Genomic DNA, 24,822 nt, shown 5'->3' with positions numbered 1-24,822 from the left:
TCTCTCACACACACACACACACACACACACACACACACACACACACACACACATAAAACCTCATAGACGTGGTCTCTATGTGCTCAGATTTTCCAACTCGAATCAATAGGACCATGTTAGTATTGTTACAGTGGCCTCTAGTGGCCATCCTGTGAACTACAAGAAAAAGCAAATCAGTTTAGAAGATTTCCAGGACATTAAGTAGCAAATGAGTGCTGTAACAAACGATAACTTTTTTGCCCCCAGATCTTTTCATGCATTCTCATTTATGGTATTTGGCAGAGCGACTTTTGACTGAGCAGTATTTTTACTGAGCAGGATTAAGGGCCTTGCTCAAGCAGTATCAGCTTGATGACGCTGGGATTTGAACTCATGACCTTCTAAAGACGATCTGCTTACTTTGAGCCAGGCTCACTGTCTGACCAAATGTATTGGGACACCCGACTGTTCCAGCCATTTAAGGCACACAGTTGTATAAGGTGTCTTTATATTTTCCCTTCATTTAAACTAGGAGACCCAAACTTGATCCAGCATGACAATGCATCTGTGCACAAAGAGAGCTCCATGTAGATATGATGTACCTGGGCTGGAGTGGAAGATTTTACCTACTGAACACCTTCAGGGTCATTCGGAACACTGGAATACATCAGTGCCTGACTTTACTAACACCCCTGTAGCTGAATGAGCACAAAATCTAGTGGAACATAGAAGAGTGGAGGTTATTATAAGAGCAAACGGGGACTAAATGCGGAACGGTAAGACACTAAACGTAAAAAAGGGTAAACAGGAAGAAATAAAGCGCCGCTGCTCCGCTCGTGCAAATAATCAGACAGGATTGTGAGTAACGTCGAGACGTTCCGTTTTCGTCTTCATGCGATGACTCTTGTCTTCTCTATCTCCCAGGTCCAGGTGTTGCTCTACTACCTACAGCATCCTCCCATCTCCTTCGCCGAGTTGAAGAGGAACACGCTCTATTTCTCCACGGACGTTTAACTCCCCCTTCCCCTCCCCTCCTCCAAGCACAGACACTTCCTCCCGTTCCCTCCAAAACACCATTATCGATTTCCTGTACAGAATCCAAACTCGTGCAAGGGGACACCCCGGAACATTCCGTACACCTCCCTTCATCCCTCCTGTCGTCATCGTGTGCATGAGCGGCAGACCGAGCAGAGGCCACACCCACCCTGCGCCAGACGGAGAGCTGGAAATGGAGGAAGACGACTGGTTTTTGAACGTGGGGAGTTTGCCAGCCCAGTTCAGTGACGTCGGTGCAGAAGTCTGGTGTGTTCCAACTCTGCTTTTCCTTTTTCTTTTCCAGTTTTTATTATTGAGGCATTACAGAAAGCATCCACACACACACACACACACACCATATCTGCATTTCCTACATATATTATTTGTTTAACGGTTTCCTTTTTCGGCTTTTGCACACCGCGAGCGTGCGTTTATGTATGTGTGTGAGTGAGTGTGTGTGTGTCTGCGTCCTTGCGTTTGGTTTTTTTTGTCCTCCAAGCTGAGGCTTCAATGGGAACTCTGTCCTTGGCTGGTCATATTTTATTCTGTGTAGAAAAGCAGACGTTTCCTGACCATTCCAAAGGCCGAGATCCTTATTTATTATAAATATAGTCTATACGTGTGCCTGTACAGTCCAGTACATCATAGTTTGAAGGTTTTTTGGTGACATTTTATTTTTTATCAGATTTACTTCTTTAAATAAACATTGAATCGACCTGATTTTCGGATCCTCAGTGATCTATCCGCTAATACACACGGATCCTTTCGCATCTCCTGCTTGTCCGACCCGAAGTATCGAGACGGACACGAGAGGCAAATTTCCTCTCTTTTATCGATCTTTTCTTCTTTTTTTTTAAACCCCCATTCCATGATCGGAAAAATGAAACGTCGCAACTCTACCAGTGACGTTCTCCTGATCAGCACTGTTTAATATCTGAAACTCCTTGACGATGTTTTTTAATATTGTATTTTACTTTATTTTTTTTGCTGTAAAGATATTACATATGTCACGTTTCCGCTAAGGATGATTGTCGACGTGAGAGTTTTATTTTTTGTTTGTTTTTTTAGTAATAATAAATAAAAGTGTACAGCTCAGTGAGTGCTTTTGTTGTCTTTCATGTCAAGATTCATATCAATGAATATATCGATTTCAAAAATTTCTCTCGTTTCGGGTTTTATGTTTAATATTGATGTATAATTTTTCCCAATAATGTGGTACCTCTATATACTGATACTGAAATGACCAACCTACTCATCATTAATATTCTGTAGCATCATGGAACCTTCCTTTCTACCTTTTGAGCTCTGCTACAACTGAACCTTTTATATAAGAGAAAAATGATATTTTTGTCACGTGTACAGTGAAATACATCCTTCACGTTTTACAGAGATGTTGGGAAGCCGGAGTGCCCGACTGACTCCGACTCAGACTGAGCAATTTATAGTCTTTAATGGCTTGGTTTTGCATTTAAGTCTCCATTGGTTGCTCACCCAATGATGGACGTTTGGTGTCATCCACATTGAGTCTGGTTCCTCTCAAGGTTTCTTCCTTGTACCAAGAGTTTTTCCCCTGCCGACTTTTGCCACTGTCTCGCTCATTAGGGACAAACTTATAGGGAATAATTTATGATGCAAGACATGATCTGTAATGGATTTATTGCTGTGAAGCTGCTTTGGGACAGTGTTAAATTGGGAATGTCGGCATCTCGTTCTAATAACCAAGTTCAAGGTCTAGGGTCTAAGGTCATCATCAGGGTATTTTTGTATACTCTGATTTAAAAAAACAAAACAATATAAAGTTACAGATACCAGAATCAGTATTTGATTCAATCCTCAGATGAAACTATTGTATCACATGCACACTGGGACACACGGTTTTCTCATACACTTACACACGTATCAGAAGGAGCAGGAATTCTTCAGGAAAACCGCTATTCTGCACACAAGTTATTAGTGACGTGTCGAGTAACAAAGCTTTTATACCCGTGCTAAAAGAAACATTGTTAGAGCAGACTGCTTTTATCATCAATCAATTAATTAACTCGTAAAAAATAATCGGGATCTTGACTTATGACTTTATATGATAAGTTTTTATGACTAATATTATTTAGCGTTCATACAAAAGTGGGTCTTTTGGGGTTCATGGTAAATCTTGGAATTACCTTGTTGTGTTTTGGGAGGGTTTCCTCTGGTTTCCTCCTTGGTCTAAAAAGTGTGTGTTAGTGTTTAACTGACTGTCTGCTATGGGTCCCTCGTGCCTCTGATTTTCACAGATCCTCAGGCTCCTGTTTATGATACTTTGTAGTGGATGAATTGATCAGTGGATGGATGGATCAATCCAGAATGTAAAAAAAAAAAAACCCATCCCATTTTACACCCACAACTGCAAGAAATTATAAGCAGTTGTTTAGAACCGTTGTTTGGAAATCTTCAAATCTGCATCCACGAAGCCTCATCTTAGCGTCACAATACGAGTTCTACATTATCGTCATGTTCCTAGACTTCTCCACCTCTTGACTGGGCTCAGGATGAAAACGTGTGATTTGTATCCTTATGCTTGGGAGAAGTTGAAGCTCAAGCGCACGGTTTATAGAAAGTCCACGCTGAACGTCCAGCACATGTACTGATGTCCTTTTCTCTTGTACCCACAATGCACCTGTGATATCCGCTTGTGGCTTCAATGTGGCCGTACCGACCGATACGGATCACTAAACATTTCATTTAGCACGATCAATGTCTTCCTTCAACCCACCTACTTGGATTTCTCTAACCAGCAACAACCAGCTACTGATGCTCAATAAAACGTCTACTGTTCTACTGGATGTGCACATGAACAATATAATGCTGTTTTGTATTAGCATTAGATTGCATATCAATAGTCAAAAAGCTATACTAACCCTCACCACACACACACACACACAACCCCCAACCATCCTATACACAGACGTGAACCCAGCTCACGCATAGTTTTGTGATACAATGTTGTTGTTCAGTCCACTCGCAGACATGCAGTCTGAGAAGACACCGTGACCCAGTCGGGACCTTTTTTGAATGTCTGACCTCACAGGAACTGAAGATGCACGTGCTGATGTTGTTATCATTGTTGTTATTATGTAATTATTACGAGCGCCAATTACGCACTTGTGCATGCAATAATTGGGACGAGCATCATCTCCTGAATGCATAAGACATCCCTCAAGGTGACCCAAAGGTTACCTGTAATACCTGGGCATAATGAAAGCGTGCGCGCGAGACATTCGGCGTTACACTGTTGCAAGGTCGCGTGTATAAGTACGGGCAAGCGCGCGCTCGCCAACGTTCACGCACCACCCGAGACATGACGCACCGGAGCTTCGCGATGCGAGACAGTCCATCCGAGGACTTCCACGTGTGGAACGACTATCTGGGTCTCCGAGCCATGGTGGCGCGGATGGCGCGCGCGGGCGACGTCGCCGGGCACGTCCGGTCTTCCCCGGAGGGCGCGTGGCCGGACCTCGGGAACCACGCTGATCGGCGCGCGGGACCGTCACGTGGCGGCGCGCGGCGGGCGTCGTGGACCTCGCAGGACAGTGCGGGCACGAGGTCGGAAAGAGAGAAGGTGATGTGTGGGTTTTGCAAGCAAAACGGAGAGACCGCGGAAATCTACACGAGTCACCGGCTGAAGGCGCGCAACGGCCGCGTGGTGTGTCCCGTACTTAGGAACTACGTGTGTCCGATCTGCGGCGCCACCGGGGACGCGGCGCACACCCGACACTACTGCCCCCTGCGCGCGCACGGTCAACCCTGCGACAGTGCGCCCGAGACGGGATCGCGGTACCTGAAGCTCGTGAACGAGGTTTCCGTTCAGACCGACTCCGAAGTCAACATGTGAACCCTCCAGATGTTCTGTTCTGACAAACATTACCTTTCAGACGAAGTTATTTTTTTATATATATAAATATATAAATATTTTAATATATATATATTTTTTAAAGTTTTTCTATAGAAGATAAATGTTTTTTTGTATTATTATGTTCCCAAGTTTTGCACAAAGTTATATTATAAACGTTTTTTGTGTTTGTTTGTTTGCTTGTTTTATTGTTATTTTTTGTAAAAAAAAAAAAGTTTGTATAGTGTTTCGACAGTAAAACACGTGTATCTTTATTTTCCATTTTATTTCGTTTCATTTCTTTGTTTGTTTTTTTTATATATAAAAGTTTAATTTTTTTACTACAAATTTTCTTTCCAATAAATACCTCAGTTGAAGTCAATCTTTCAGCCCTGCGTTTAATATCAGTTTTACAACCCGGAGGTGATGTTTGTCCAGGGTTTTTAATAAAAACACAAAAAGCAATATATACCTAGTAATTTATTTTATTTTATTTTAGAATTACATGTTTATTATACTCGTTACAATTATAGATTTACTTTTTCGTTTTTAGTTTTTAGGATGTCCACAAGATGGCGCAGTTACCCACTGGCTCCAAATATGTAAACTACTGGCCTCTCGCCGTAACAGATTATATTATATAATTATAATAATGTATTGTATTAATAAGTATTTCTATTATTTTTTTATCGCTCAAATTAATAAGCGATTAATAAATAATAGAAATACTAATAAAGAATCCTACATTTCCCTAAATAGCATACGATTGGACTACAAATCCCGTCATCCTTCTCTTGCTATTTCCGCTTCCTCCTGGTGAAGTTTGTTTCGTTACGCGGGAAATTCGCTTGTTTGTTAATAAAATACTTGTATTTTAATGCGAAATTATCTTTGTAATAAATGACAGCTATAATCCATGTAATTTTAGCTGTAATCTAACATGGCAGTTTGCGTGCTAACAGGCTAACTCCATGTATCCGTACGTGTGGTAACGTGTTATTAGCGTTCTGTTCGTTTGGCTCAATCCCAAATGGTTTCCTATTTTCTACGTAGGGACACTTGGGAGTCTATATGTATATCCTGCTGCAGTAGTGACTAGCGCGCGACAAGTAGTGAACTAGATTAGACTATCCGATTGGGACACAGTTTTCAGGTCAGACAGTATTTCTCGACATGTCGGTGTAAAGAGAGGAACTTTGTGTGCGTTTTTTCGAGGTAGGAACATTTACTAATGATTTATAACTAATAATTTAGTAATAAACAAAATTATATAATGTCCTGTTATATTTCAGCAGAAAATGGCTACCTGTTTGCCTGCTGTTGCTGAGCAGCTCCTCAAAGACCTTCACAAGACTTATTTAGAGAAATCCCAAAGTAAGTATTGACATTATAGAAATGCATTTAGCAGACTTAATATAATTAATATAATATTCTTTGTACTCCAATAACATAGGATTAGGATTACAAATCCACCAGGTCTGACTGATATATACTACTTATGTACCAAATAAGCATGTTGTTGTAAGAAAGAGTTGATATGATGCTGAACAGAGTTACCACATTCTTCTTCTTCTTCTTCTTCTTCTTCTTCTTCTTTCGGCTTCTCCCATTAGGGGGCGCCACAGCGGATCATCCGTCTCCATACTCCCCTGTCCTCTACATCTGCCTCTTTCACACCAATGCATGTTTTCCCTCACCACATCCATAAACCTCCTCCTTGGTCTTCCTCTTTTCCTCCTTTCTGGTGGCTTTATCCTCAGCATTCTCCTACTGATATACCCCATGTCCCTCCTCTGCACATGTCCAAACCATCTCAATCTCACCTCCCTCATCTTGTCTCTAAAACGTCCTACATGCGCTGTCCCTCTAATAAACTCATTTCTAATCTTGTCCATCGTTGTCACTCCCAACGAAAACCTCAACATCTTCAGCTCTGCTACCTCCAGCTCCACCTCCTGTCTTTTACTCAATACCACTGTCTCTAATCCATACAACATCTCAGGTCTCACCACAGTCCTATAAACTTTCCCTTTCACTCTTGCAGATACCCTACTATCACAAATCACTCCTGCTATCACTCTTCTCCACCCACTCCACCCTTCCTGCACTCTTTTCTTCACTTCTCTAACACACTCTTCATTACTTTGCACTGTTGAACCCAGGTACCTGAACTCCTCCACCTTCTCCACCTCTTCTCCCTGCAACCGCACCACTCCACTGCCCTCCCTCTCATTCACACACATGTACTCTGTCTTACTCCTACTGACTTTCATCACATTCTAATGGTTAAAAGCAGTTCATCAGTGGCATTTCAACTCCAGCAGACAGAAACTGTGTGTGATTTTAAAACTCAATCGCTGCAAGTTTAAAGCTCAAACAAGTCGTCTTTGTTTTTTTTCCACACTTACTGACGAACAGCACTTCATCGTCCATGAAACAATGACAGATTCCTCAATCAGCCTCTTTTCAAAATCCAAAATTCATTGGTACAGAGAAATTGGAGCGTTATTTAGACCAATCACAAAACACCTACTGAGTAATCACAATTAAGTAATAATTTACTTTATTATTTATTATAACTCTAAAAAAAAAAAAAAAACCACCATTCTGCTGGTCTAATGATGCGTAATGACGCAATAAAAGAAATGTTAAAATTTGTGCTGTCAGCATTCTTGTAGTGATCTTTAAGGATGTTTCACTGTTTGAACACTAGATGTCGCAATCTGCTCATGCGACAAAAAGTCTGGTGCAAATCTACAGTAACGTACAGCAATTGTATGTTAAAACGATCATTAGATTAATACAGGAGAAGAGTGGAAAGGAATGATGTCACTAGAAGACATATAGAGTATAAAAATATAGAGCGTGACAGTGGTAGTAGTGCCTTTATAAATATCCTGACATGCCCAATAATGCCAGACATGTCCGCCGAGTGACTTTAAGCTTTGTGTGAGGTCAGTGAGGCAAAAAAGTTGAAATTTCTGCGTTACATTTTATTTGGTAGAAGCAGTTCCTCAGCCTGCTGCTTCAGTCCACCGCTGGTGCATGCTTTAAAAGCACAGTCATGTGTCTCCATCATCAAGATCTTGTCAGGCACAGAGATGGTTAGCGAGCAGCTGAAGCAGTCCACCTGTTTTTTTTTCCTCTGCAGGAAAGGTGTTGCTTGCATCAAACCGAACATAGAAGGTGTTCAGCGAGGCAGATAGTCACCCAATTGCACTTTTTTCTCACCTTGGTGGTCTGAGACCTGGTGGTCTGTTTTAATCAATGTCTCAAGGTCAAGGTTTGTTATTTTATTAGTTTGGATCCAGACACAAAAAAATTAGAATGAATCGACACTCGACTAGTGATTCCATGATGCACCTGCGTATTAGTGTATCAGATTTAAAAACCTGCAATTGAAAATAGCTTTATCATGTGTTTTGATTTCTTAAACCTGATTTGTGTTGATTATTCTCCCGGGATGCCACATTGATTTTTATCCCTTATGTACACAATGCATCTACATGGCGCTTTGTATTGATTTAAGTGCTTAAAAATATAAATAAGCAACACCCCAATGATTCATGTGTAGATTATGGTTACACTGACCAGGCATAACATTATGATATGATATTATGAGCGGTAAAGTAAATAGCACTGATTATCTCTTCATCATGGCATCTGTTAGTTGGAGGTACATATTAGGCAACAAGTGAACTTTTTGTTGATGTTTTAGAAGCAGGAAAAATGGGTGAGAGTAAGGATTCGAGCGAGTTTGAGGGACACATTGTGACGACTGAGTTGGAGCATTTTCAAAAATGCAGCTCTTGTGGGATGTTCCCAGTCTGCAGTGGGCAGTATCTATCAAAGGTGGTCCAAGAAAGGAACAATGGTGAACCGGCGACAGGGTTGTGGGCGGCCGAGGCACAGACGAGCTCCTGGTTTTGGCAGCAAAAGGAAACCAAAACAATAATAGGCACGTGGTCATAGTTTTCTGTTGCAGTTTCTAAAAGTGACACAAGGTGGAGACACGGTGAAGGAACAATAGAAACTAAACTTGGATATATTTTAGTCAATGTGCAGCTTCTGTAGCAGTACATATTTACTGTCCATAATAAATCAGCATACAGATATTATTGTTTAATTAACTGACAGCAAAAGTGAGTACACCCTAAGTGATAACAGCTGTATGTCATGTAACCATATAAAAATTTGAGTACAATTCTCTCGTATTGACCACTGGATGTTTAACATGGTACCTCATGGCAAAGAACTCTCTGAGGATTCAAGAACTACAGTTGTGCTGAGGCTATAAGATGATCGGTAAAACCCTTAAACTGGTCATACAGAGGTTTTCCAAGATTGGTTCCACTCAGAACAGGTCCATCAAAGTTGTTTATAAGACCGTAGGCCGCACACTGCAACAAGTCGGTTTGCATTGCCATAGTCCAAGAAGAAGCTTTACACGAAAGCCTGCAAACAGTTTGCTGAAGACAACCTGTCCAAGAGCATGAATTACTGGAACCATGCCCTGTGGTCTGATGAGTCTAAGATAAACTTGTTTTGCTTAGATAGTGTCCAGCATGTGTGGTGACGTCCTGGTGAGGAGAACCAAGAAAATTATGTCTTGCCTGCAGTCAAGCATGGTGGTGGTAGCATCATGGTCTGGGGCTGCATGAGTGCTGCTGGTACTGGGGAGCTGCGGTTCATTGAGGATTCCAACATGTACTGTGACATTCTGAAGCAGCACATGATGCCCCCCTTCAGAAACTGTACCAGCCAGACAGCAGTTTAACAAAGTAACAACCACAAACTCCCCTAAGATGAAACTGCCTTGCTGAAGGTGAGGGTGATGGAGTGGCCAAGTATGTCTCCAGACCTGAACCCTATTAAGCACCTGTAGGGACATCTGCAGGTGGGAGGTGTGTCTAACATCCAGCAGCTCTGTGATGTCATTATGGAGGAGTGAAAGAGGATCAGCCTGTGCAGCTCTGGTGAATTTCATCGCCAGGAGGATTTAGGCAGGGCCAGATAACAATGGTGCTCACACAAAATATTACTGGTATCAGTACATTACATTTTTACACAAATATCTGTACTTTCTACTTCTTACAATTTTAAACCAGACTTGTTACTTTAGTTTGAATCTATTTGGTGACATGATCTTCTCATTGCACACCGATTTCAGCCCATCAACCTATTTCCTGTCATTGCGTGGCTTTTTCTATCTATCACTGGTGTATCATTTCCTGGCTCTTACACACCACAGATGTAGACTAGTTTATGAAGCTAAAAATCAGCAAGGCAGAAAGCAACAACAAGTCTGGGGATAATGTGGATGAGACAGAGGGTGTCAGCGACGTGAACATGGTGATCAGGTGATGAAGAATGTCTGTTTTCAGTCATCATCTTTTCTCTGCTTGTGTTCTATATGGTGGATGTTCAGATACATTCATTAGATAACAAGTGAAATTTTGTTTTGTAGTAATGTGTATATATGCGCAAATTAATTGTAACAGCACAGATTTTATTAACGCCTGATTAATGCAGCACGCATTTCTCGTCGACCGTTTTTATAAAAACATAAATATATAGAAATGAGACGAAATTAAAACCTTCAGCTCAACATTTTATTCATGACGTCATTTCTTTACTCAGATATAAAATAAATAAACTTCAGCCAAAAATATTTGTAATAATTAAACATTTATTTTTACTAAAGTCTCAAATTAGCCCTGAAATCCGCCATGATGCACACATTGGGCAATTAACCTGATGGGGTCTACAAACGCGCCGGCGCGTTTTGTGGCCTTTTTTTTCTTCATAATACCAAAACAAACTTCAATAACTCTGTGTTTTAAATCGTACAGATAATAGCAATACATAATTCAAATCTGTAAAGGGTCTCATTTTATTTGTAACTCTCAATAACAACAAAACGCTGCGCTTTTGTCTAAAATAAAGAAAACAGACAGGGGGCGCTCTCTGCCGTCTCTGTCATCTCGTTTCACAAACACACAAATAAAACAACTTGAATCTCAGTGAATACTCGCCTCACAAACATAATAAATATATGAATAGAAAAGCTTGAAATGTCTATGATTATTCTCTGATGATGTAATTTTTATGGAAGTTATAAGAGGTATAGTTTCTCCGGTATCACCTCATTAACCGTCCGTGTGGAAACATAGAAAAAGTTCCGTTTGGTGTCCTGATGATTTAAGTAATTAAAAAAACTATAATTACTTCAAAACATTTAAAAGAATATTTTGTGTTTATTCTCTATGTTAAGTTTGGTTTCACTAATAATAAACATACATGTGCATAAAGCATCCATATTCCTCCATGGCCATGTTGATTAGAGTATTAAAAACTAAATATTCATTTATGCTACATTTAGAGCAGATAAAACATTTATTAGTTAAAATTAAATATTTAATATTTTAATCGATTGACAGCATCGTGACACAGGTAGTATTAATGACTACCTTTTTCTTAAGTACATGTCAGAGCCCTAACTTCTTTACTTTAACTTAAGTAAAAAAGATTAGTCCGTACTTCAACTTTTAACAGAGTCTTTTAAAACATGCGTATCTGTACTTCCTCTTAAGTGAAGGATGTGTGTACTTTTGCCACCTCTGCTTTTGTGAGATACTTTACATATTAGATAAGCCAGATAGGTTTCTTGATGCTCTGGGCACTTACCGCAACTTGAGGTTTTCATCTAGATAAGATATAAAAAAAAAAGGTAAAGCTCTAAACATTTATTGTTCAGTTAAAAGCTTTAATCTGACAGAACCGTTTTTTCTTTACAGTCACATTAGAACCGTTTGAACAGATTTTTCATTCTTGTTGCCATGGTTACATCCCAAAAGCTTAAACGTATGAATAGCATTTTATTCAACACTTGACTAATCAGATTCGAGAATGTTACTGTGGTCAAGGGGGGAAAATAAAGAAAAAGCAAACGTAGAACTTCCAGCCAATCAGAAGCGAGCACTTTTCATGCCCTCGGTTTACTTTTTTATAGCGACTCTAAAAATAAAGCGTCTGACTGCACTGAAACTGAAAAAGCCCAGTCCCTAATCATGATGGGGGGAAATTTCTCACTCTTTCCCCAGCTCATGTGCCATGATGAGATTATAGCATTGAGATTTGCTCTCATGCTGTTGATTTGTCAGACATTTTATTAGTCATGTACTAGAGAGAGCTGAATTCAACCAATCAGAAAGCTGTTACTGAAGTGGGGAAACTTTTTACTGGCTCATACCAAACGTACACCAAGATAGTGTTATGTTTGGTCTATTGACAAAGCCTGGACTCTGAGCTCGGCTTTCCAGGTTTTACATTTATATCTTTCTGTGTTGGTGAAACTTTGGAAGCTCCAGTTTGAAAATAAGCTTAAACAGGACAGAAATGAAAAATTCACCCTTTAACACATTAGATATTTTTTAATTGATATTGGCTGCTATCTATTGATTGATGAAGCAATTTGCAAAGCAACATTTTGGGTAATGTAGGTAACTTAACCAGAAGAAACTTGGTATTTGCCAATGATTCTGTTTACTATATATACTGAGCAGTTGAGTAGTTCAGAGCCTCGCTCAAGGGCCCAGCAGTGACAGCTTGGTAGTGCTGGGATTTGAACTCACAACCTTCCGATCAGAACTTCTGAGCTGCCACTGTGAATTTTGGATTAAAAAAAAACATTAAGGATGCTGTTGAAGTTATTGATTTTTATTTAAGCGTCAGACATTTACAATAGAGCTCCATTTATTTAATTTTAACCCTGCCCCTTAACCCCCCTCCCGCAATTTATTCTTTAAGAGCACCAACCAGGATACAAGGAAAGTAACAGTTCATTACCTTTTTTTCCTGAACGTGTGAGATAGCAATCTGTTCCCACAGCTGGGTGTGAAATATTGTGAACTGGCTGAAACGTGGTGGTGTGGAGATAGCTGTAACGAGGAACGCGATCGAGTCTACAAGCGTACAAACGTTTTGCTTTTATTTATGTCTGTAGCTTTAAATTGACATACTTTTCCTGTACAACAAAGGATTGAACTGTTACATAAATAGAGCTTGGGCACCAGAATGATCACCAACTGACTGGAGCAAAAGAGGAACAGACAGACGGAGTGAGAGATAACAAAACATATACATTTAGAGAGACCTGTGATGATGAACACACCTACAAACGAAAGGTTTCTATTGGTTATACAGTCTAAAGGCTAATCCCCAGCAGTCAGACAGACCGAGATGCAATTAAAGATCTGAAAACCAAATAATTGTGTAGCTGCAGGGAACACTGGTTAAAACAGAGCACTCGTACAGAGACAAGCATGTGACAGGACACTCCGTGGGAGATGTACCCCACACACGCACAAACATCACTGAAAGCCTGAGGGTTTTCTGTCTTTCACTTCATTTGTTTTGTATGTGACGTACATGTTGCTCATTGTGGGCTGCTCCGTACTGCGGTTCTACACCGATGCCTTCGAGATGACCTTTAAATGAGAGCTGTTTCGGTATTTGTATGTGTTTTTAAATATAAACTTGTTTTACTTTTAGTTTTGGTGTTTGAATGTGGTGGATTTTCGCAACGGATTTAACAAATGAATTGTTCAGCACTTTTATTGTGGTCTTTAGGAAACGATACTTCTTTTATTATATTTCAAATTTTGGGAAGTACATGCAGCTTTCTGCTCTCATTCTGAACATCTGATGGCTCTTCGAAATACAAATGGATATCAACCCAAAACGTTCTGCGCAAGCAGCCTAAGAGCTTCTTAAATGTCTAATTCTGTCACCTGGCCTTTATCTAATTGAGCACGCTTTCCACTTAGTGAAGACAAAAGCGGAGGCAAAAAGATCAGACACGCTTCTAGCAGCTGAAGTAAAGGCCTGATGGTACTACGAAGTACGGGGATGTCCAAGATTAAAAAAAAAAAAAAAAAAAAAAAAATATTTTATATATATATATATTCTTTGTATGTTTGTTGGTTTGTCCATATACTTTTGCAGCAAAAAAAGATTGTTAAAAAGGGTAAATAAATTATTTTTTATTCTTAATTTTTTTTGCAGTAACATAAACAGCAATAATTTTTTATTCTATAATATGTATGTACCGGTAATCCAAACAAGCTAAAAATATCATCAAATCCACTAAAAATAATTACATGGTGGAGGTCAGATATACAAATATAGATAACGTATTCTCCCCCAAACCCCCTCCCGCCACCCCCCTTTTTTTATTTTTTATACAGCCTCTCCGTGTATAGTAGAGGTTGTAAAAAAGCAAAAGAGAATACTAATTTCCAACATTTTTCAACCTGCACTCTTTCTTTATTTCAAACCCATGTGATCAAGCGGCTGTCCAAATACTTATGGGCCTAATTGCGTATCCTTCCTGGCTGCTCGAGCTAATGATATAATTTTCCTTTGACCTTCTTATCAACAAGGTGTTTCCACACACAGATCTGTCAGTCACTTTGTGTGTTTTTTCAGTCACTTTGTGTGTTTTTTTAAACCTAAATGTGCTTTTGCATCAATAAACTATTGCTCATCATTTTCTTTTTCTTTTATTCCCCCTCTATTCCCCCCCCTTCTAGTTCCAGATGAGCTCCTAATAGCGTGAGTATATATTTGCATTGTATTTGTATTATTTTTGGGCTCTGTTTATCTTCTTGTCTCAACCCCCAGTGTCGTTCCAAATAAATTGCGTAATTATGGCCAATTTCGTGATCAAGGCCACACTAATTTGATTCCGCTGAACACGAGTCGCCGCACATCTCATCTGTTCCAAGCAGGTTTTTTCCAGTATTAAGCTGAAAACCAGGGCTTTTCAAAGGCTGCTTATATTCCTATTATCCAGGGCCTCGTTCAGAATGATATTTTCTGAATAAAAGCGCCTGATGAAGCCGTGCTAGCAGTCACCCTGCAGTTCCAAAGGGAACATTAAGACGAACGAGCATCATGATTACCGCTAGCGGATATTGCATGGCATTTTGCAGGCTTTGAGAGGCAGAAGGGTGCACACGTGGGAAAATCTTTGTGGTTGGAGAGTGCTAGTGTCTTTCACCGTGAAAGTCATTTAGTAAAAAAAAAAAGCGTTTATTTAGACTGACTGGTGTGTGGTTGGAGTCGTTACTTCTAATGGAAAGAAATGACGACTATGTTAATAGCAAAGCTTTTTTTTTTTTTTTTTCTTTCACTTTTATTATAATGAAAGTGAGTTTTATTTTTAATTCAGAAACTTTGTGGTCGGATGATCAAAGCTGAAGGACTTTCAATTAATGTTTTTTGACTAAACCACCAGAATGCAGAGGCCTAATGTCCATTCTAATTTCAGGGACTTCCTGTTTGCTTAGAAACGTAGTTCCGAGTAGCAGAAGTTTTGTGGATAATCAGTGTAAGATGTGGATATTGTACTCTACGATCATTATTAATTTGCTTCACCTCTATTATTCTTTTGTTTCTCCAAAATGTCAAGGTCTCATCATCAAGTTCAGATCTCTTACAGTAAAATCAAGCTAATAATGTGTCTGAAACACTTAATTCAGTGATGTCATGTGTTTCAATGCACTTCCTGTATCTCTTTGTCTCTCTGTGTCAGGTTGAGGTTTATATTTGGCTCCTGCACCCTGCAGGCTTTGGACCTGGTGGATCAGCGTGCTGTAACGCGCGTATCCTCGCCCAGTGGTCGAGTCGTGTTCCAGGTATGACAGGACCTAATCCAAATCCTACATAGTCTTCAGGGAGGTTTTTATTTTTATTTTTTTTCTTCTCCATGGACCAAAAAACCCACCAAAACAACAAAGTGTAGAGGTTTAACCAAACATACACTCCCGCAAAAAAATCTCAATTTTTTTTTTTAAGTTAAATGTTTTTTTATATACATAATAGTATTTCCTTTTATTTTATAGACCACCTTTTTGTTTTTGTGTAAATACTTTTATTTACAATAATTATTACTGTAATGCTTAAATAAGCTTAACTGATAGAACAGGGGAAAAAAAGACATTTAATTACGTTGTTTAAAAACTCTTTCACAGTTGATAAAATGTTTTTTGTATTTGCAAAATATTTCACAAAAAGGTAAACATTCATGATAAAATAATACTGATAATAATATATTTTTAAAGAATGTATACTAATCAATAATATTATTAATATTATATTATATATAATCATTCGAGTGCAATTATTATAAAATAAACTATTGGTAATTGTTTTTATTTTTTTGTTGTTTTTTTTTTTTGTATGGACCACAATGTGTTTTTTATATGAATGCATTGTTTTAGGATATAAAAGTAAATTCTTGTAATTAATGCAATTGGTGGAACAAATGGTTCTTTCTACAAACATTTAAAAGGAAAAGAAAAGAACCGTTTCCTTTTTCATTTAATGTTTTTGTTCCTCCGTTGGCTCGTCTAACCTCCCCCTACACCAGCCTGTGTGTGTGTGTGTGTGTGTGTGTGTGTGTGTGTGTGTGTGTGTGTGTGTGTGTGTGTGTGTTTTTTTAACCCTAGACTGAGGATGCAGGATGAGACTGCGACTGTGTGCACGTGTGTGTGTGTGTGTGTGTGTGTGTGTGTGTGTGTGTGTGTGTGTGTGTGTGTGTGTGTGTGTGTGTGTGCGTGCGTGTGCGTGTGTGCATACGTATGTACATACGTATGTAAGTACACGTGTGTGTCATCACGTCTCCATATCACATAGACCACAAAGGCTCATATACAACCTGTGTCCACTTGTTTTTCACCCCAGCGTTATTATTTTATTTTATTTATTTTGCTTTTTTATTTTTTTGTGCTTGGCATTTAGTGGTCAGTGAGACAGATTTCCCTGAAACGCCCACTGCTGGAGTTTTAGCAAAAAAAAAACACACAAAAAAAAACACAACAAATGTGGAAAAAAGTGGGCTGGTTTTTTTATATATATAAGAAAAAAAAGCAATGATCTAATCTCTTGTTCATCTTAAAAGAAAACCTTTGCTCATAGCTCATTCTGGCATTCTTTTGGTTGGCTAGTAATATGTCCGTCACCAAACAAACGTTAAAGGGGGTCTTCCACGTTCACAGATGAATCCCCTGATAAAGTGTTTCCGCATGCAGTTTTTCAGTTCACCCCCTCCCTGAGTAATATTTTCCAAGAACGGTGCATTCCATGTTCGATTTTCAGTGATGTGTTAACGATGTGTAAAAGTTGGCTGTTCATCGAGAATAGCGTGATTCACTGCAGAAAACTCATTTTTGGAATTAGATTTTTTTGTGCTTGTTTTTGCTTTAAAGAGCCATCAATAGATGTTCATGAGTTTTGGTTCTGTAAGTTTCGAAACACACTTTATGATTCTCTATGAAATAAATGCTAATACCGAAACTATCTGCTAATCCAACACCGATGTTAAAAATACAGTCCCTGTCAAAAGTTTTGAAACTTTTATTGTTTTTGAGAGACGCATGCATTTAGTTTTTGTTTCTATGTGGCAAACTAGTTAATGTTACTGTATAAAGATTTACAAGTATACGAGGTGGTATCAAAAAGGTCCGAGACCAACGGTGCTATTCTGACCACATGCGTTGCCACATCTGCGATTTCATCAGGAAAATGCCCAAACCATAAAATTCTGAAAATGAGCTGAGAGATATTTGACATGACATACATCGGACATAAGGTGATGCTGCAACAGGTCATTCGGGGTGTTTTGAGCGGCAATCGTGATTCAAAAACGAAAGAACATCACTGGAGAATAACACGAGGTCAGGAAGACCTTCATTGAGCTCAATCTCCCAAAATGTAGAAATCCTTTGGCAACTCGTGCATAATGATCGTCGGTGAACGATCCGCACAATCTTACTCCCGCACCCACCGTACTCGCCAGATTTGGCTCCTGCTTACTTCGCTGTGCGAGGGGACTATTTTGACGGTGATGAAGTGTTAACCTAGATAAAGTACTTTCTTGCAAAAGGATCTAGTCTCGAAGCTTCTTGGTACCACCTTGCATCAATGTAGAGACGCTTTTCACACTCTTGGCATTTGAGCAGTTCGTGTCTCTAAACATTCAGCTGAAATACTTTGCAATGCCTCTTGTAAAACTGGCCAAAGGTTGTTCTTCACTACATTTCTTTCCAACTTTTCGTGACCCAGTTCATCCAAGAGCAGTTCGATAGGATTTAGGTGCAGTGACTGGGCAGGTTACTCTATGATAGATAACTGCATACAGAGCTTGAACGGATGCTTCAGGTCATTGTCTTGTTGTAAACGTGGTTCTAATTATCCGCAGTCCAGACAGAATTGCATGTATGGAATGGCAGCCATGTTGGATTATTACAGTGGAACCCGGTTATGTCGATGTCCTAGGGGGTCGCCAAAAAGCATCGAGGTAACCGATGATCGAGATAAACGAAAATCAAAATGGCGGCAGTATATTAACGTGCTTGAAATTTCTTTATGTACATGATGTGCGTTAATAAATGAGAATGTACATGCACGTGTTTTTGAAGGTTTTTTTTACACAACAGCGTTGCCGCGATTTGTTTGATGAAGGCATGCTATAAAAATACATACAGTACATGTTTATCTGTCAGGAATCCACCTGCCACGCCCCCTCTCGGCCCCCCTCAGCGTGTCAGGTGCTTTCTTGGTCGCTTTCTCTGAAGCTCCCGGCTTCAATTGCGCACATATGGTGCTCGTTTAGCATCATCACCAACTCCTATTTAAACTTCCACACTCTCACTGTCCGTTATTGTTGATATATGTTGGTTCACGACGGTCGTTGTTATCGCTCATGTGTATCCCGGTACGTCCCTTCCCACCGGCACTCTCTCAACGGCTGCTCTTTTCTTCCCAAAGCGCACCGCGGATTCCCCCGGTCCTGCCGGTGTTCATTCTATGCTTTTGCTGGTCATCCCATGTTCCGCGCCGCCAACAAAAGGCATATGTGCACTAACTAACAGCAGTATACAATACAACACCTGTAGCATCTGTAAGGCTTGATTTTTCCGCCACTTCCGCGAGTTCTTCTGCAGCTGCGCCGAGATAACCGACGTTAAATGGCAAATTTTTCCCCCCTTGTGCTCGAGATATTAGGGTACGGCGACATAAAAAAATCGACATAACCGATAAAAAATGCTAAGACAAAGCGAGAATTTGGCGGTTCCACTTCAAAAACGTCGACTTAATAGGGTTGTCGAGATAACCGAGGTCGAGATAAGCGGGTTCCACTGTATTTCTTTTACCTTTTTTGTTGCATTTAAACAAAATAGGTGGCCCTTTTATATTAGTTTCAAGTAACAAAATGACCTGACAGCAATATTTAAAGATTATAATACAGATATAATGTGATTTTTGGGGCACCGAATGACACAGTTTACATGTAATTCCTCTCAAGTGCGGACACCATTCCAGTAGCAGCATCTCCGAACTTAATTAATTAGGCCTTAATTGACTCATTAGGACTTGTTAGGCAGATCAAGAATCGTCATTAGGAATTCCAATTCTAGAGTCAATAAATTCTCTGATTACTTAAACCCTGTGCTGTGGAAGCCAAGACAAGTCCTAGAAGACCAAGACTAAAACCTTTCAGGTATACCTTAGTGTATGCTGGGCAGAAAGATAACACAAAACCCCATAAGACACCAAGGACCTGCAGGAAGGTTTAGCTGATCAGGAGTTGCTGTGGTGCGTCATCAGAAGGAAAAAAAAACCAAAATATTTTGGAAACAACTTACAATCGCAAAACAATTGTATGTTTGGAAAGTCTGTAGAACATCTCTGAAGAAAAGAAGACTTTGCCAACTGTTCAGGGTTTGGGGTTGGGTGGCAGCCAGTGGTCCAGGCACCATTGTACAGATACATGGTAGAATGGTTTCCAGTAAATATTATCAAATTCTGAAAGAAAAAGTCATGGAACTAAATTCGAAATGTTGCCTTGGGATGAACTTTTTAAATCTTTAAGCATTTATTATATAACTCACAATATTTAGTATGTGCCATAGAAACCAATTACCGTATTTTTCGGACTATAAGCCGCTACTTTTTTCCCACGTTTTGAACCCTGCGGCTTAAACAACGAAGCGGCTAATTTATGAATTTTTCCTGGGTTTTTTCCGGTTTCACAAACTTCAAGCCAAAAAACTGAGCCCCATAACATTAGACCAATGAAATGTCCGACCAGAAACGAAGAAACGCACCTCACCTGTGTTCTGAGCTGCACGGCATCGGGAGAAAAAACGTTTTTTTTTTTTTAAACGCACGACGAGGCCAAAAGATAAACTCCAGAGAGAAATAGTTGTGAAAGGAAGGAGGAAGACAGTGAACAATGACTTTCTTGGTCGGCTACTGTTTAGATACAAGCCGTTGTAGCGTGTTGAGTCTGGGTGAAGGGAGAGCTCACTAACTCCAGTTGCAACAGAAATCATATACGCACAGACAGGTTTCCAAAACTCGTGCTTTTTTATTTTTCTTGGCAACAGCGTTAGGGGTTAGTCAAAGAACTTAGAAATGAGCATCAGAAAATAATAAGGACATATTCTTTGGTCTTGCACACATGCAGTAATACCAGAAAAATGCGGCGGCAGGCTATTCCCAAAATACCGCTCTGCTCTTAAAGGAGCCACAACATATTTCACCCGTTACACCGTGTAACAGACACTGTCTTTCGTTAAATCCTGTGTAAAGTTCATTAGTTTCAGTGTAGACACCTGCGGCTTATAGACAGGTGCAGCTTATTTATGTTTAAAATAAAAATCTTTGTCAAATTCAGTGGGTGCGGCTTATATATGGGTGCGCTTTATAGTCCGGAAATTACGGTACTGTGCTTTTATAGTTGCTTGTTAAAGGTAAAGAAGTTTAGAAGAACAATTAGCTGTTTCTGGAAGAAATATGTTATGCATGATTCTTGTGCAATACACAACATAGTGTGTACACAGCCGTAGTGGACAGTAAGGAAGTGAATGTAATTTGTTACTGCACTTAAGTAGCTTTTTCTTGTATGTGTACTTCACTGATGTGTTTCTACTCGGGGAGATTTTACTTTAACTTCACTACATTTCAAGTGTCATACGTTTTACTCGGCTACATTTTGCGAAATCAATCGTTCCCTTTTATCTTATTTAGTGGATACAAATGTAACTGGTCAAGCCGTATAATAAATTTAGATACTTGGGTACATCCAAAGTCAAATACTTTTGTATTCTTTCTCAAGTGAAGTATAAACTGAGCACTTCTAATGGCGTAATATTTTACTTAGTGTATCTCTACTTCAACTAAAGTACATAGTTTGTGTACTTCGTCCACCACTGGTACACAGTTTCTTAGATACAATATCAAAGAAAAATGTAATATATTAGAGAAACTGTGGCTAAAATCAATGGAAGCCTCTCGCAGCTTGCAGGAAAAAAAGTCTCCTAGGATTTGGGAATCGCAATTTTTTTTATTCCTGTACGTGTATTTTATGTTCCTTTGTTGGCCAGGATATATGGCCAGAATAACCAAATGATGGCACCAGACGTGTGTTGTGTTGGAACAGGATAAGATTGGTCGAAACCCAATAAGGTTTAATATATAATCCTTAATATTCAAATGGGGCTGTAAAACAAAGGCAGTGTCCACTGGCTTTCCTTCAGGATGAATTCAACGTAATTTAAGGTACGATAACCATCAGTAAAATAAGAGGTATCATTTTGGTTGAACCAAACGGCCCTGCTATGCAAATTGCGTGCGCAACCTAAGGTTACATTCTGGAAACGACCCTGTACGACCTGTTTCCTGACTCTACACACTTTCGACACAAATACAAATGATCCGACCCGCATTTCCGACTGCATTCTTCTGACTAGTAAGAGCCAAATTGCGATGTCCTCAAAACAAGCCAAAGCTTGAACTGGATAGTTACTTGATAATGGATTTGACCTGACATAAGAGATTCTGTTCACATTATTAATTTGGTAGCTGTTTCATAAAAATAATTACTTTTTTTTTTTTTTTTTTTTTTTTAAATGTGCATGTAAATTACGAATTTATTCAAATCGATATCTTGAAATAAAATCATCTTGGTCCAGCCAGACCTGCTTTTTTTTAATTCTTTTTTTTATTAAAGGTTGGCTGTGTTGTCAGTTAGCATGGCTTAGTTAAATATTAAACTTTAGCTTTTAATTAGATTTGCTTAAGCAAACAGTAATATACAGGCATGGATTTGCCTTTAAAAGCAGCTGATATGAGCATGCATTATTAGAGTTAAAGTCTCCAGAGATTTTTTTTCACGTGGAAATTCTTAATTCGGGGAATTAAGTTTGAGCTGTTCCTAAACCAACTGTTGTAATATAATCTTTTCAGCAGGTCCTGGGTCTACCCCAGAGTCTCCATCCAGGGGGACATGCTTAATACAGCTGTAGTGTATGCTGACCAGGGGGGGCGTTCTTGTGTGGTACCCAAACCACCTTGATTTGGAGGATCAGAGGCTCTGCTTTAAGGCTTAGCCACTCTAAGGAGGAACTTAATTTCTGTCCCCTTTACTCCAAAATTTTGTAGCTTCTTAGTTAGAATAGGATTGTAGATTGCCTGGTGAGCAGACATGAACTATTTTCTCTGTTTTCTTTGTCCAATTGAAAAGAAATCCAAGATTTTCAAACTCCTTCACCACGGGCAGGGTGTCTCCCCTCACACAGTGTTCTCTTTTCTAGAATCTGGGTTCACTGACACAAAAACATGCTCTTTTTTTCTCCATTTTAATTGCAGACAAAACTTCATATTGTCTAAATCATGTAAACAGTGTTGCTCTGGAATAGAGCAGTAATTTGAAACCGTAACGGTTTACAGAGGACACACTGTACACCACTTTTTAATTCTCACACTATTTGTTAACATTGCGGTAAAGGTCCACATTCCAACATCGTCGCCTGCTGATTTTCACATATTTCGTAACTATAACATTGAGAAAGCAGGGCGAGGCAGAGCTGAAGTGACCTTCCTTCACCATATAACTGAGAGCATGTTTAAAGCTGAGAAGTGCCTTCATTTTTTTTTTTTTTTTTTTTGTACATTTTTTTTTATTTCCTGCTTATTAAAAATGCATAGTAACACCCTATAGCTCATTGACCTGACAATATTATAGGGCAAAAGCCAATATTGTGGTAATAAGCACATGATTAGTTTTGGAGCTGTTCATAAAATACTGTCTAATATATAGTTGGCGGTTTAATAGTAACCCTAGTAATAATTCCCCGACTTTTCTCCAGGCATGTGTGTAGTAACTATTCCTAAGCAGCAGCTTTATTGGTGTAAATTTACAATCTCACTGTTTTCTCAATGTTTATTCGTTCATTGTATTTAAAAAAAAAGTAGGAGCATTTTAAAATTTGGGAAATTTTCCTGAAAAAAATGGGAAGATTAAAAAAGAGGAAATCGAAGCTCGCCTTGAATGTTTAGTGTGAATGAAAGTGCCTTCAGTGCTTGTGCTAAATCACAGCATTTCTAATACTTGTATTGCATTGGGTGCAGTTTCGTTGACGTTTCATGCGCTAGACATTTAAATGGACCCTCTGGGTATTAGGCAGATCGAAGACATGGAAGAACACTTCAGTGTGTAAAACTGATCAGTGTTTCTTTGGATTTTGATACGAGACGTGTCAAAAGGGGGTTTTTGCGTTCACGCTGCATGTGCGCCGATGCACACTGTGCCCGGCAGTATTTATATTTAGTCCTTTTTCCTCAGAATAATGGAATCTTTTTAGGGAGCCAGATAGCATGTTTCCTCTCATTCACCGGCCACTTCTCCACCCTTATGTCTCAGACTCTGAGGCGAAGGGATTTCATTAATATCTCATTTCACTTGTCATCCTGTATGAGGATCAGTGAGCCTAATAACAAGCTGCCCCTGGGCCAGTGTGCAGCAGTGCCCACGTCATTGCGTTCTCACTGCCCTCTGCCTGGTACTCTTTTCACTCCAACCTGAAAAATTGCACGCTATAGGCACGATCTGGCTGAACGGGCTGATTATGCCCGATGTTGACGGGATGCTGTTTCACTTTAATGTATTTATCTTTGTAAAAAAAATAAAATAAATCTGTTTAGTTCTTTAGAGACGTTTTCGATCATATGACATCTTACGCACAGCAACAGCGAAATTGACTCGACGGCGATTCTGGTCAAAAATTGGGAAATTTGTATTAATCAGGTTTATTGGCCAAGTGTGTTGACACACACGAGGAATCTCAAAGTACAGACATAACTAACAGTATACATTCAGTGTGGACTATACAAGACAAAACAGACTATACAAGACAATACAGACAATGTGAGACCATATAGACAGTTCGAATATTAAATAGGGAATTCACTACGGTCATAAAAGAAACCTACAAAGCGCATTTTAAGTCTATTGGAAAATGATCTGTTATCTAAAATCTGTTAACTGCATAAACTAATAAAAACATCACAGGACTTTCCCTGTACTATATCTATAGATACACAATATAGAAACAGTATTGGGACACCCGACTTTTCTAGATATACTGTTCTTTTCTTCAAATGTTACCACGAATTTGGAGGCACACAATCGTACACGTTGCCTTTGGATGCGCTAAAAATAAATTTAGCATTCACTTGAAGTTGAAAACCCAAACCTGTTCCAGCATGGCAATGCCCCTGTGCACAAAGCCAGCTTCATTATGATGTGTATATGGTTTGAGTGGAAGATCTTGAGTGGCCTGCTGTAGAGCTATGACTTAAACCCCACTGAAGACCTTTTGCAGTGGAACACTGACTGCACCTCAGGCCTCCTCACCTCACCTACATCACTACTGGACTTTACTAACATTCTTGTATCTGTATAAGCACATCTTCACAAGAAAACTCCAAAATCTAGTGGAACATCTTCCCAGTGGAGTGGAGGGAATTACAACAGCAAATGGGGACCGAATGTAGAACGAGATGTTCAAAAAAACACATCCAAATCTTAT

The 24,822-nt window shown here is 39.4% G+C and overlaps 3 protein-coding genes across 4 annotated transcripts in view; all 3 read left to right on the top strand.

The window, feature by feature from the left end:
- Positions 1 to 2,109, top strand: part of abr (ABR activator of RhoGEF and GTPase) — a 127,911-nt gene extending 125,802 nt beyond the window's left edge. Inside the window, 1 exon segment of the mRNA XM_046839551.1 lies at positions 904 to 2,109. Coding sequence (XP_046695507.1) covers positions 904 to 993 — 90 coding nt within the window. The 3' untranslated portion in view covers positions 994 to 2,109.
- Positions 2,110 to 4,158: 2,049 nt separating this feature from the next.
- nanos2 (nanos homolog 2) lies at positions 4,159 to 5,295 on the top strand. The gene has a single exon (XM_046839572.1). It carries the CDS (start codon positions 4,352 to 4,354, stop codon positions 4,883 to 4,885), a length of 534 nt encoding a protein of 177 aa, XP_046695528.1. The 5' UTR covers positions 4,159 to 4,351; the 3' UTR covers positions 4,886 to 5,295.
- Positions 5,296 to 5,691: 396 nt separating this feature from the next.
- zswim7 (zinc finger, SWIM-type containing 7) overlaps positions 5,692 to 24,822 on the top strand; it is a 33,138-nt gene continuing 14,007 nt past the window's right edge. The window contains exons 1-4 of one of the 2 annotated variants that reach the window (XM_046838545.1): positions 5,692 to 6,097; positions 6,178 to 6,256; positions 14,476 to 14,497; positions 15,480 to 15,582. In XM_046838545.1, coding sequence (XP_046694501.1) covers positions 6,181 to 6,256; positions 14,476 to 14,497; positions 15,480 to 15,582 — 201 coding nt within the window. In that variant the 5' untranslated portion in view covers positions 5,692 to 6,097; positions 6,178 to 6,180. Of the gene's footprint in view, positions 6,098 to 6,174; positions 6,257 to 14,475; positions 14,498 to 15,479; positions 15,583 to 24,822 lie in introns of both variants that reach the window. The other variant, XM_046838544.1, reaches the window with a different exon arrangement.

Source organism: Silurus meridionalis, chromosome 25 (assembly GCF_014805685.1).
Source record: "Silurus meridionalis isolate SWU-2019-XX chromosome 25, ASM1480568v1, whole genome shotgun sequence".
Classification (NCBI taxonomy): Eukaryota; Metazoa; Chordata; class Actinopteri; order Siluriformes; family Siluridae; genus Silurus; species Silurus meridionalis.
This window is presented reverse-complemented; position numbering and strand designations above follow the sequence as displayed.